The sequence below is a fragment of the Canis lupus genome, chromosome X, assembly GCF_011100685.1.
Source record: "Canis lupus familiaris isolate Mischka breed German Shepherd chromosome X, alternate assembly UU_Cfam_GSD_1.0, whole genome shotgun sequence".
NCBI classification, from domain to species: Eukaryota; Metazoa; Chordata; class Mammalia; order Carnivora; family Canidae; genus Canis; species Canis lupus.
This window is the reverse complement of record NC_049260.1, coordinates 27653435-27668336: the sequence shown is the minus strand read 5'-3', so window position 1 is coordinate 27668336 and position 14902 is coordinate 27653435. Positions and strand designations below refer to the sequence as shown.

Sequence of the window (14902 nt, the reverse complement as noted above, 5' to 3'; positions counted from 1 at the left end):
TTTGTATCTCTTTATTGGTTGTGCACATATCTGTAAGTGTGTGTATTTAACTTGCTCTTGCTAATTGCCGATACTTACTGTGACAAAACCCATTAGGGACAGCGACATGCTCAAGCCATGAAAACGAATAATTGCAAAGCTTATATATCTTAATTTTGTAATTTTATATGTCTATTTATATTTATTTAATGAAGAACCAGGGGATGTGGAACTTTTGCATGGTAACACTATATTTGTGTAACATTTAATGAAGACAAAATCTTACCTAATAGGTAGCTTGCAAAAATATATAAAAATATATAAATCCAACTCTTTTGAGTGAGTGTCAAATTGCAAGGTAATTGCCCCAAATTTTATAAAATGTCGTTTGACACATTTTTCAATATATATGATATGCTTTCACATGCAAAATGTATGTAAAATAAATATATGTATTTACATATGCAGATAATTGCTATAAATAATCTTAAATGAGAAAAACATTATTGAAATATTTGTGAGAGGGATCCCTGGGTGGCGCAGCGGTTTGGCGCCTGCCTTTGGCCCAGGGCGCGATCCTGGAGACCCGGGATCGAATCCCACGTCGGGCTCCCGGTGCATGGAGCCTGCTTCTCCCTCTGCCTGTGTCTCTGCCTCTCTCTCTCTCTCTCTGTGACTATCATAAATAAATAAAAATTTAAAAAAAAAAAAGAAATATTTGTGAGAAAATATGATGTAATATGTCAGGTAAGTGTTGAGCCCTGGAACAATAGGCAAGTATGTTTGGAAGTTATTTAGAATAATATGGACACCTAATAATAGCATGATTTACAATTGCTATATTTTCTAATGCATTCCAATGTATCACTGTTATATGTACTAGTACATATTTAAAAGAGTTTCTAAAATATATGGAAATGTGATATGAATTTCAACTACTTTATACCCATGAAACATAGTTATCCTTCAGAACTCACCTTCCCAAAGCAAAAAGGTTTGGGCTTACCTTAATGCATTGCTTCTTCTTTGTAATTTATGCACTATTTTAAGGAAGCCATCCTCACCTGGAAAATATCTGAAAGGCTCTAAAATTTATTTTCAGAGCATAATTGTTTTTGGTAACAATTTACTCTGCTGTTTAAGACAATTGTTTTTCTTCTAGGGATTATCATTAGAGTATGTAATACCTAAACAATCAAAGGCTATTTCAGTCATCTTAAAAAATGGATGCTAATACTTCATTACTAGGTTTTGTATCTTTCCTGTCATATGTATCACTAAGCTATAGAATATTTAAGAGAAAACAGGGTATTATTTTCCTGATCCTTTCAACAGTAGATTGAGACAAGTTATATCATTAGATTGTGACTTACAGATCTTGAAAAATGACTAGAATTCAACCTCCACAATAGAAGCTGCCAGACTTAGCATGGCCAAGAGAAGTTTGTGAATTTTCATTCTATATTCTGTGCAAAGTTGTTGGTTACTTTCATACCTCATGCATTAGGTGAGCCACTAAATGCACTTCTTTCATTTTCCTTACTGAAGAAGGGCATAAGAGATTTTAAATCAGTATTTTCAATTATAGATTAATTAACAAAAGAATCACATTGTCACTTTTCACAGTACTCCTTTTTCTCTAAAATAATAAAAATGACTGGATACAATAGTGACCCCACTTGGGGGCTTTGAGAAATAATTATACTCTATCATCATAATGAAACCAAAAACCTAGAGATAAAGCTTATTTGACATTTTACTGATTTATTCATTGCATTGTGCTAGTGAGTGTAGAAATATACAGAGATACAAAAGATACTTAAATATATCTGTTTATGAACACAAACTTAAATAGTTATTGAAATCATATGACATGCTTAACACTATTGCATCTTCATAAAGATGTTCAATTAATGAAATAATTCCATCAATCACATAGTATAATATGAAGAGCAGTGAACATAAAAGACTGAATCCCAGGCCTAACTTTGTCAGCATTAAAGAGAACATGTGATTTCTCTTCAATTCCATTTTAGTGTTTGTGAGATAAGGGAGTTAAACTAGATTAGTAGACAAAATTTTATATTTGTAAATTTATATTTATTTATACATAAATAGCATCCCACCTCCAATAGTTATTATTTAGAAAAGAATGTATAAAATGGATAGCAGGCAAGTTACTGGATGGGGGGATTTCTACTCTTTTATCTTTCTCCTTCCTGTGGTAGGGTTCAGGAGATGCAAATTATGTCCATAGAACTTGGTGTAAAATTTCTGGTTTAGGATCCCTGGGTGGCGCAGCGGTTTGGCGCCTGCCTTTGGCCCAGGGTGCAATCCTGGAGACCCGGGATCGAATCCCACATCGGGCTCCCGGTGCATGGAGCCTGCTTCTCCCTCTGCCTATGTCTCTGCCTCTTTCTCTCTCTCTCTCTCTATCTCTCTCTCTATCTCTCTCTCTGTGACTATCATAAATAAATAAAAATTTAAAAAAATTCTGGTTTAGGTTAACTAAAATTAGGAGTAATTAGTTAGCCTTTAATAGTTCTTAAGTTTGAAAGTCCAATGATCTTATACTGATGAAACAAGAAATCTAAAATAATGACCTATATGTGTGTTTTCTTATGGAATAGGGTAATTATGGAAGTGCTGGAATTCTCAAGGGTGATTTTTGATCTCAAAGTCAAGCTCCTAATACAGTAGGGCTTTTGCTTGGTAAAATTGGGTTGGAGTATGCCCTCACATGGTTGAGTCTATGGGCGGGTTTTACTTAGAAGAATAATCTGGGAGAAAATCTACAGTGATAAAGGTAGGTTGGGAATATATATGGGTGGAAAGTAGACTCAGTATAAGAACTAACTTTAGGATAGTTTTAAAGGTTAGCTAGGAAGGGCAGTTGAGTAGAGCAAAATTTAACCCTAAAAACCTCACCAGCAATTCTTGGATTTGTTGTTTGGTGAGGAATACAAAGTTTATGTCTCCTGCAAGGACTGTTCATGACAAGAAATTGCAAAATCCAGAAGGCAATGAGCAGTGGGGTCCTCAGTTTAGTTTGGTTGAGAACGTGTCCATCAGATGTAGTTCTCTGCAGTGGTAACTTTTAACTATTAATGAGGAATATCGTGGTTAAAGGGAAAAGTTCTTCATTTCATGCCACAAACCTTGCTTTGAATGTGATCATGGTAATGATCTCTCAGAGCCATGTTTTTATCTAGAAAAGTAGTCAGATGGTATCTGTCTTATCTTACCCTCAAGATTGTGATAAAGATCAAATGACTGAAGATATGTAAAAGCATACATTTAAAAACCCTACATATTATTATATAGATACAATATGGTCAAAATCATTAATATCAATAATTATTTCCATCATATGTTCGCCTTGAATGACCAGATTTTGAGAATTGAGACAGAAATTGATCAGAAAAGGTAATGGAGGAATGGCTAATTTCTTTCTGGCTTCTGGGGTCAAGAAGATGTCTTTGCTGTTTCCATTGTAAGGACCAGCCTTACAGATTTATCAAGTGGACTAATATAAGAAATACTAGGAAGTTCTGCCTTTCCCGGAAATGGCATGAAATGCTACCTCTTCCCCTTTCATTTATCAGTGGTATCTCACCGCTTTAAGAAAGTTTAAACTCTTCTAATCTGTATGAAATCAGTTTGGGAAAATGGCAGCATTATTGGGGATGGTCAGAATTATAAAAATGAGTCAGCGGTAACCTAATCTTGGGAAAAGTCGATGGAATCAATGGGGAAAGACAACATGTCTCAACTCTTTCTGTCTTAGAGCTTCTGAACATGATGACATAGCAGGGTGGTGGTGAGGAAGGTACTGTCAGGAAAAGAAGATGACAAGAAACAGATGCATAGAGGGAAGAAATAAACAATGTAGTCCTGTTCCTTATGGCAGCTCTACTCCTCCCTCTCCATCTTCTGAGAAGCCAAGTTGGAGAGGGGGGTCTGCATTTTGGGAGATAATAGTTGAGGTAGATCTTAAAGGACTAATGAAGGAATGGCTGGGAAAATGGACTGATATGAATGATTTATTACCAATCATGTAGTATTTCAGGTCACAGTGTTTGTTTCTGTGGTACCTGTATTGCTAGCTAAGGTGTGATAAATTCAAGGAGCTTACTGTTTAATAGTGGAATGAGATATGTTCACAGATACTGAGTCAAGAATGAGTGTATGCTGAGTGAATTTAGCAGCCATTCTAGCAACATAGAGGACATAACAATTCAGGATAACCTATGAAAAAGCTCAAGAGTGTATAGAGTATTCAATGGAGAGTACATTCAGTTTACATATGAAATGTAGAGCATGGAGTGTGAAGCTTAGTTGTGGATGATAAAATTGAAAAGGATGATTAGACACAGTGTGAAAAGGTCATGACAACCAGACTAATAGTTTATGCTTGATTCAGTAGGCAATGAGGAGTTCTTAATGTTTTTTTTTTCAATGTACTGTTGAAAGATTAGTCCAACAGTGGTTGTGAAGAGAATTCAGCTGAATAATAACAGCAAGTAGGGAAACCAATTAGGAAGCTGTTGCAATAGTCTAGATGAGAAACATGGAGTACCTCAAATAAAGGAGTATCTCTGGGGAATGAAAAGGAAGTGATAAAGTAGAGCAGCGACTTTCAAACCTTTCAGTACTTGGAGTAATTGTTAAAACACAGATTGCTATCTATCCTCCACCTTCACCACCAATAGAGGTTATGATTCAGTAGGCCTGTGGCCTGATATTTGCATGTCTAAGAAATTTCTAGGTGATATTGATTCTGAAGATCTGGGGACCCACTTTGAGAACCAGTGGTCTAGAGACATTGAGAACTAACCTAGACTTAAATTATTATATGTGAGGGCCAAAAAGATGGTGAGCTGAAAAATGAATCAGGATTCAAGTTTCATTGAGTATGAAAGTCTGCATACTTGTTTCAAGAATAAAATATGCATCAAGATATATTTGCCACATTATAATACTTAATTTCAAAGTAATGTGACTAAATAGGTTTATCTAGTCATGTCCTACTAATATAGGCAATTACTTTGTTATAAAATATTATAAAACTTAATATATCATTTAACTATTTAAATTTCTGTGGAACTGAAATGTTAAATTATTGGTCCTACGGTTGGTACTAAGCAAAAGGAAAGTGAACTTGTTTTCTATGTGTTCAATTCTTTGTTAAGATATATGTGCCAGTGGGGAAAAAAGTTATGTTCCATTAGATATTTTATATCATATCTTCTTTAATTTCCATAATGGGCCTGAAAATTGCTTTTGAAATTCATGTAGCAGTTTCACTATATGTATTTAGTGTAATTATAACATGAAATTTGGACAATCTGGTATTATATGTGTAAATATTCATAGTTTTGTTGTTATAATGATTACAGTGTCAAGTTTTTGACCTCCAATCAGTGTTAGCAGATGCAAAAGTAATCGTTCTTTGGACCAGAGACTTTCATACACATGCGCATGCGTGCATACACACACACACACACACACACACACACACAGGGCTTTGAGAAAGCCAGTGCGTTTTTCATTTAATTAAAAATATATCAGAGGAAAAACCCCATCTGGTTGGGTCTAATCTATCTTAAATAGTGGCTTTATATGTGAAAAGTAATGTATAAATACTTTAACGATAGTTTAGATAGATGTTTTGGCTTTCCTAAACATCAGTGGTAAATAAATAATGCCTCTTATAAATGTGACCTAGAATGTCCAAGTAAGATTTTTTGGATTTGAAAATTTTAAGTAATACCTAATTTTCAGTAATCAGGTTTATCAATACAAATATATTGATCTTTTTACCCTTTATAGTGTCTTTCTAATTTAACACCTCCTCTCACAGTAGAGAACATGGCCCATTAATTAGTGTGGTTATTCTTGTTTGTATATGTGTATGTGTGTGTGTGTATGTGTACATACATAGGTGTACACACACACACATATATATACACACACGCACATTTTAGTAAAATTTTCTACAAAGAAACTATAACAGAAAACATAGATTAAAAACTTTGGTAAAGTTCTACAGGTAGTACATAATTTGTAGAGTACTAAAAATGTAACAATTACATTTCTCAAATAATATTAACAAATTAATACCCCAACTTTGTAATACTATACCAGCTAGTTTTATTTCACTGGAATAAATAAGAAATGAAATTAGCAACAGGATTCCTATATTAACAATGTTTTTTTTCACATTTGTAACTTGCTATCTCTTTTTCAAGGTTAATTCTCTTGAAAATTTGGTAACAAACTCTTTTTATAATCATTTCAAATGTTTTCAATGTAGATGTTAATTGAGTTTGTTGAACAGTGTCATTTGCTAGAACTAACTGGGTCTTATTAGCATGACATTTAAAACGCATAAAGCTATTTGGTGATTCTTGATTGTGATCCTTTAAGGAGGAAAACTCATTTCTCAGTGGATGCAAAAGTGATCATTCCTTGGACCAGGGACTTTCAGATATTTCCAGGGAGCTGTGAGAGCCAGTGAGTTGCCCATGTTCTTACAGTTAGCTTGGTTAGAAAAATGTCAGATCCTGGTTCATAGCTTTGTCCACTTCAGCATACTGACACCCAGCATACTTCATTACCTCTGTTTATATTAGCAGGTATTTATTGTTGGTGTGTTATATGTTAACATAAACATGTCCAATTTCACTTTAAAAAGCAATGATTTCAGTGCACTTCTTTGTATTAAAAACAAAAAGAATTGAAAGCAGAAATGAGAGAGGAAGGGAGAGAGGGAAGGAAAGGAAGAAATAATACAGTTGTCCAAAGTGTTGTAATTTTGCTCTTAATTTATTTGTCTCCCTCATATATTTTTACAGTATGATCCTTTCTTCTGTTTCAGCTGCTACTTCTGAACTCATTTAATCATGAGGTTGAGAAATACTCCAAGTTATATTTAACAAAAATTAGGCAGTGGGCTGATTCTTTTACCACTAATATATCTTAACCGACCAATATATTTTATATCTAATTCTGAAAAGTATGACCATGAGATTAATTTCATCAATTCAAAGCCAATGTACTGGGTAACGTCCTTTAATTAACTTCACAAGTTTGCAAAGTTACCACATTTTCACATTTTCATCCTGAAAGCATCAAATATAAGCCAGTACCTCACCTAGCTATTAAAAGAGTCCAGCCAATATAATGTCACTGTTTTCAGCCAATTTGTTTCATTTTAAAAAATTAATTTCTTATGTTTTTCTGGAGTTTGCTCTTATGAATTTAAAGTAAGTGAATGAATGAATGAATGAATGAATGAATCTATAAACTATGTGATTATCTTCATTCTAGATAGGTCTTTTTAATATGCTTATTTCTCTTTGTAAGTTTTCTTTCCTCTCAGATATTTTGATTTGAAATAACCCTTCATATCACATAAGTGGTATGTCTTTTCTGTATCACAGGATGTTACTGGTCATTAAAACTTTATTCCTTTTAGTTTCCATGATTTATCTTATTTTTTATACTGAAATTGTAATGATGAGTAAATTTTCAAAGCTGCAGAATGCAAAGAGGAGACTGATTCAAAGCATTTTTAAAGCAATCTGTAGCACTTGGATTATTTAGTTTCAATTTAGATATTAGTGTTATTTGAATGTAGTGGCCTTTTATCATGATTATTGAGATTACATAGTCTATTTTAACAAATGTTTACTTTGCTGTCTGTGTAAACACAGTCATTATTATGTTAGTGTATCTATGCACGTTAGAAGTAATATTTAACTAAAAATAAGGTTACAATTTAAAAATTATAAAGTGTATCTGAGTAATTTGAATGCTTCCAATTTACAATGAATCAATTTGTAATTGATTTTGCCTTTTTCAGTGTGTTATTGTTTGTTAACTTGTTATATAAGTCACCTTAAATGCTAAGACTTTAACAAAGCCTTAAATTTCATTAATCCTAAATCATACAGCAAAGCACAACTAATAGCTGTTAAGCAATCTGAAACATTAAAAAATCAAGGAAAACAAAGTGTTGTCTTTCTCAGTTTCTCTGTCTCTTCTTTCTTTTGTGTCCGTTTATCTGTTTATTAAACTTTCCTATGTCTTACTTTATTTGTATTTTGTATGACTACACAGTCATGTTAAAGCTGTTAAGATGAAAAGGTAAGTAAAAAATTAAATTGTGTAAAACCTAAGCCTGGTTTATACTCTCCCCTACAATATTATAATCTGTGTTTGACTATTTTCTATGTATGCTAAAACCTATCTTATGTGCATTGTCTAACATTGTGTGACTTAATTGTGATTCTAGTTCTGTGGTCATATATTTTCTTTGAATTCACTAGAAGTAATTTACACAATAATTAAGATGACTTATCCACCACTACTTTCAATTTCTTTAAATAATTTATTATAATTCTGAATTTAAAAAGTGGGCGTTATATACTTTATATGTTTTAAACTTTGGTGACTCAAGACTGAGCTATTAAATTATGAGTGCTTGCTTATCATGCATTTATTTTATAAACTTTTATAATAATTCTAAATTAAAGATAACAAAGACCAAGGAATGATATATAAAACTAATTGGTCAGAGAAGTACGTTCTGTATTAGAATTGTTATGGCCTAAAGGTAAACCAGTGAATTATTAAGGAAGCATTAAAATTTTCCCAACTCCTTGGATCTGAACAAAGAGTTTTAATATCGTGAATGTCAAATGGTGTCTTATCCAGCTAATAGTATAGCCAGAATAATTGGGTTTGAATACTTATGGTTATTTTGTTTGCAAAATTGGTCACAACTTAGTTAATTCAATTAATACATTGGATGTTCTAAAACTGGTAGTTGATATAGTAAGTACCTTTTCTATACAAAAAAAGAGCTATATTTGCTATAGAAAATAGAGTATATAAGATATATTCCAAACTTCAGGGATTAAAAATGTGGTGAGACAAAGCATAAACCATTGAAAATGAAAAACATTATATTCAAATATATAAGAGATACTGCAGCAGAAAGTAGAGTTACACATTAAATGAAGAATAGAGACTCCTTCTAGAACATGTGGAACCCATTGCCATAAGTTTTCCTATCCCCAGACGGCTTCTAGAAAATTCCTCTCAGAGAACATATCTGAATGCTAGTGAGTGAGATGGAAATTATAAGAATTGTCTAAATCCACTAAAATTTCTTAACTAAAATTTCAGCATCTTGACTTTCATTAGTAAGATATTGCTCTTGTGATACATTTCAACCTAATAATGAACTATTTGTTCTTTTCAAAGTCATAGTTCTAATAATTGCTATTGATCTGTACAGACTAAAAAGGTAACCATGAACCACATATGGCTATTGAACATTTGAAATGTGGCTACTCCAAATTAAGAAGTGTAAAATACATAGTGGTTTTTGAAATCTTAATATGAGAAAGTGAACGTAAAATATCTTCTTAATTTTAGATTGATTATAGGCTTATATGATATTTTGGGAAATTAGATAAATAAAAATTATTATTATTAATTTCATCCATTTCTTTTTACTTTTTAGTATGGCATCTAGAACATTTAAAATTACATATATGATTTGCATTATATTTCTCTCTAGCTGCATTACTACAGATTTTTTTTTAAAACTTTGAATTCAGAGAATTTACTATAAGTTGATAAATTTTGGGGGAAGTATTCATGTGAAAAGTGTAGCATATACCCTAATACATCATCATCCTGCCTCTGTATATTTTCAGCAATGGGAAACTCACTACTTTAAAATTAGTGCTTTTAAAAAGAAAAAAAAGAAACATAGCACTAATCAGTTATTCTTGTATTGAACTAAAATTCAGGCTCCAAGTAATTTCTACCCATTGATTCAAGTTATTCAATTCGCTAAACTATGTAATGGCCTTTTTAAACAAATGCATGATAATCTTTGATCAGGAAATCTGGACCCTACATATACTACTAATAAAATCTAAGTTCAAATTACTTAGTTAATTGTTCTGTAGTAGTATTTCCTAAAAGCTATTTGTATCTGCTTATACTGATTTTTGTACTTTGTGGTATCAGTGTTTCTAGCATTTGGCCAATTAGGTCTTTTTGATTTTATACCCTAGAAGTTGTGTTGTTTAAAATTCTAGATCTTTCAAGAGCTCCTTGAAATATTTATTCTACTACCTCATGAATAGTCATTCCTTTACTTAGGCGATATTCATTTATGAGTGCCTCCTATGTACCAGGAATGACTCCAGGTTGAACAAGACTGAAAAATCCCTTATTTTTATGGGATATTCATGGAACTCATCCTTCTCATTGCATGTTTTTTACATGCTTTTTGTGTCTTCAAATAATTACTGATGAAAATACTGCACAGAGCTGAACAAATACAAAGCCCTTTGATACCCTCTACGAAACTACCCTCTGCATCAATACAGATTAATTAATCAACAAGTTATGTTGTTCAGAATGATTGAATGTTACCAAACTTAGTCTCAGTTTCTCCATCCTCACCATTAGAACTTAATGATTTTGTCAGTTACCTTGGTAAAATAGAAATGCTATGTCAACAAGCATTTATTTTATCCTTTATAAACCATATGTTTTCGAAAGATCTTTTAATGGAGTCAATGGATAGGTACAGTTTTGAGAGGAAACAGTAAGAGTCAATATTTATTGAGCAGTTTCTGTATGTAATATGGATACATAAGATTTGGGGAGAAAATAATAACCCATATTTATTAAGCATTTATTGTATCTCAGACAACATTCTAACTATATTTGATTCTCATAACAGCCCTATGAAGTAGATACTCTTCTTATCTTAATGTTACAAATCAAGAAACTGGAACTCAAGGAGGACACATAACTTGTCCAAGGTCCCCCCACTACTAAATGGTGGAGCCCTGATTCAATCTCAGCATTCTCATGAAGGAGCTTAGGGTCTTCACCAGAAGATTATAAAACATCCTAAAGACCAAGAAGGGGGTCATACCCAGAGTTCACCAAAAGGCCTATAAGAAAGGTTGATATTAGGAGTACTTTAATAAGGCTGGAAAGGTCCTTGGGGCAATGTCAGGGGAAGCCTTGACTATTGTGCTGGAGTTTGGACTTTACTTGAACTAGTTTACTAGAGAAATACCTTCATGAAGGTCATGTTTTTGGAATATATTGACCTGATCACAGAGCAAAGTATGGAACTGGGACATGAGGAGATTATACTCCGGTAAGGAGGTTATTGCCATAACTCCTGTGTAAGGAGTATAAGAGATGATATCTCTGGGAATAGAAAGCAAGTAGATCATGGTGAATGAATGCACAATGATTTGATTTGATTAGATATTAGAGTGAAGTGTTGAAAAATAACATGACTCACATGCTAAGACTGGATGACTGATAAAAAATTGTTTTCTATTTACAGAACTAGGGAAGTTGGTGTTGCCAGCAGCTTTAGGGAAAAGACAATGAGTTCATTTCTAGACATGTTGAACCTTAAGTGAGAAATTGGCTGGTTTTTGGAGAGTCTATATTAAAATTCAAAAGTGAGATCCCAGCTAAAGATGAATATCTGGGAGATATTGTGAAAGTTATAGTTAAATTGGGAAGATAATACAATGCATTAGGCAAGGAGTATTGATAAAGATACATTGAGGCCCAAGTTCTGAGTCTTTGAAATTACTCTCTATTTGATTATGTGGAGAGAGAGGGTGAGCTAGAGAAATAGAAATTACTCTCTATTTGATTATGTGGAGAGAGAGGGTGAGCTAGTGTACTCCTTACACATAGGAGTAAGATAAATCTGCCCCAGAATGGACCCATGTTATTTTGACACCTCAGCACTCAAAGTTATTTTAAAAATACCTATCAATGTATTTTCACATAATTATGTGGAATAGTGCAGTTGCTCTAATTAGATATTAGCAAATGTGAGCAATTCAAGAACACAAAATAGTATCAAATTAATATTGCTTAGTTATGATTTGAAAGTTTGTTCATCTTTTGCTTTTGTAATACTTTGAGTAATATGTTTTAAAAGTGTAGAAGTATGTTTATAATACAACAGCAGAAGCATCCCTTAAGCATATTTATAATACTACCATTCTGTACCAGTTCCAGAACCTGCTATGATGTTCCAAATGGCAAATGTTCATTCAGATTTAAAAATAATACTGAAAATAAGTCACTTTTTTTAGAAAGAGCCCATATATTCTTCCTCATGTGTATAAAAGGGCCTGGCAGATATGTGTATATTCATGTTGTGTGTGCAAATCATGTTTTCATGAATAGCATTTGATTATTCACTTCTTCATTAGTAGATATTTTCCTTGAACATTTATCTTTATGATCCTCTAGGAGATGCCGTTTGATAAAGAAAGAGTAAGACTGTGACTGTTGGAATGTGATGGGGAACCATAGGTGGGGACCAGACTTTATGCATGCAGTCATCCTGGCATAAGACACTGGGGGTTGTTCCTGAATTGGTTTTACAAATGGGGAAATGTTTAGCTCTCTAAGAAAATAAGATTTCTATATGTCATCTATGACTTTTCAGAAGCTGTCAGGTATAAAATATTTTTAGTGTTTTAATGCAAAGAAATTGAATAAAGGGTAAAGATCAATAGCATCAATATTTATTAACAATTTAAACTTTGATAATTAAATCTTGCCTACTCTTTTGAATATATATTTAAATTGCAATGTATTTTTATTGATCACTCCTCTTCAAGTGTCTTTTATAGAAAAAAAGAGGTTTTTGAGACTATGGTCAATATGAATTTCAAAATCAAAGAAACTGTGATATTTGTAAGGTTGGAAAACACATATTCAGATTTTTTATGTGAAATATTTTGGGTTTATTCACTTGATTTTTTTGTATGTGTGCTACCAAATGAAGTATTCCTAAGGCAAGCTCATGGCATTGTTTGTCTTATGAGAGCACACCTGTCAAATTTTCCATGCTAAAAATGTCATTTAAAATATCGGAGCAGATTGCCATGTAGTTTTTCTGAGGAGAAGGAGACAATTCTGCATTTCTACCTAAGGTTACTATTACTTGATGAATGAGGCAGTTTCAGATAAGACATATTTACACAAATGGTATTTATATCAGAATATTTTAAATAAGATCAAATTCAACTTTAGAATATTAACAATTAGCTCAATCAACTATATGGAAATGGACTTTTGTTGAAAGAAGAGAATGACAAATTTCATTATCTTGCATGGATGTTCAGCTCTGATGATGTTAAATGTTTGTCTTTATTTGCATCCTCAGGTACTTTCCCAGTTGTATTTCAAAGCTTTCATAAAATATAATATGGAAACATAAATGCATGTCATTAGTTTAGCAACAGGAGTTTGAACAAATGTAATTTTTTGGGTTTATGTTTCTAATAAAAAGTAATTTTGATTTAAATTAGCACTATCTTTTTTTTTAGGCCTCCATTCCTTTGAAGGAATTGGAGCAGTTTAACTCAGATATACAAAAATTGCTTGAACCACTGGAGGCTGAAATTCAGCAGGGGGTGAATCTGAAAGAGGAAGACTTCAATAAAGATATGGTAAATTGGTTGTGATAAAAGTGTGAATGAACTAGGAGTGAAATGAATAAATATTTGGAAGGAAATTAGATAACTCAAGTCTCCAACTAAATTCTCAGTGCATTCCTTGCACATTTTGTGATTCTAATGATTTATTACAATTGCAAAATATTCTTGTTGAACTTTTATTATGAATGCCAAATTACTGTGGTATGGTCACATAGGAGCACTTGCAGATCCTAATAAGTAGTTCCACAGTTTTGCTTTGACCTGCTATTTTCAAACTCAGAGGACAAAATGTAATGGGGAGGGGAAGAGTTAAATTAGAAAATAAATTGGAAATTTAATAAGAAACTCAGCCATTGAGGATGGATGATGTTTTGTGTCAGTCTTGATTTGTGTAATAGAATGTTTATTTCAGAGAAGGGGTATTAAACAAAATAGAAAAAGTATTTTTTAAAGTTTACCACAAAGTGGTTTTCACAAAAAAGTTGATTAAATAGTACACTAGATGTCTAAAATGTGTATAAAGTAATGCTGCTTATTTCGTGGGAGTAAAGAAACATAACTATCTGGGCTGCTCCCAAACTCATAACATTCTCCTTCAACCCTGATTAATTTCAAAATGTCTGTTACATTTCTCTCTGGCTTGAAGATTTCTGCATCACACCCTTTTTGCTCACTTTTTCTCCTTCCACGTCCTTGTCACAATTTCCTTTTCCCTCTTCCACAGTCATCACCAATATGGCATTTTTAACTGTTCCACATATCCTATTTGAGATTTCTCAGACTTGTATCAATACTAGGGACTTCTCAGACAATGCTTTAAACTGACAGTAAAAGGCAAAATACGATGGTATTTTAGATAGTAGGCATGTGAAGTAGTAGGAAAACTATTTTCCACCAATCTTAGTTGGCCCTGGTATCAATTCTTACTTCCCTGAGCTCCCAGAATCAATCAGTACCCCTGTGTATGGGGCTTGGTGGCCTTGCCAACTCAGCTCTGCAAGAGAAAGCCAAGAAGAGGCTTTCCGAAATACTGAGTTACAGCTATCTATCCTTCATGTCAAAGAAGAAATCAGGAGGGCACTGAGGTGAGAGAGTCCTGTTCACCTCTTGGGCTATTCACCAACTCTGCCCTATAGCCCTTACCTGCTGTAGTGGAAGAAGCAAAGTGGGTTTCTTTGTTTTTTTGGGGTTTTGTTTGTTCGGTTGGTTGGTTGTTTTTTCCCTCAGCCCTAGGAAAGGAAAGACAAAAAAGGAAAGACTTTCTAAAATAAAGTCTTTCACAGATTATAAACATATGTCTATATTATTTTATTACACTAGTAATTCACAAACCTCTGATAAAAATATCATTCCTCTGAAAAAATAAATCAATCTTCTGTTACATTTTGCAGTTTAAA

At 32.9% G+C, this 14902-nt stretch overlaps 1 protein-coding gene across 1 annotated transcript in view; it reads left to right on the top strand.

The window, feature by feature from the left end:
* DMD (dystrophin) overlaps positions 1-14902 on the top strand; it is a 2084073-nt gene that overhangs the window by 871714 nt on the left and 1197457 nt on the right. The window contains 1 exon segment of the mRNA NM_001003343.1: positions 13395-13517. Coding sequence (NP_001003343.1) covers positions 13395-13517 — 123 coding nt within the window.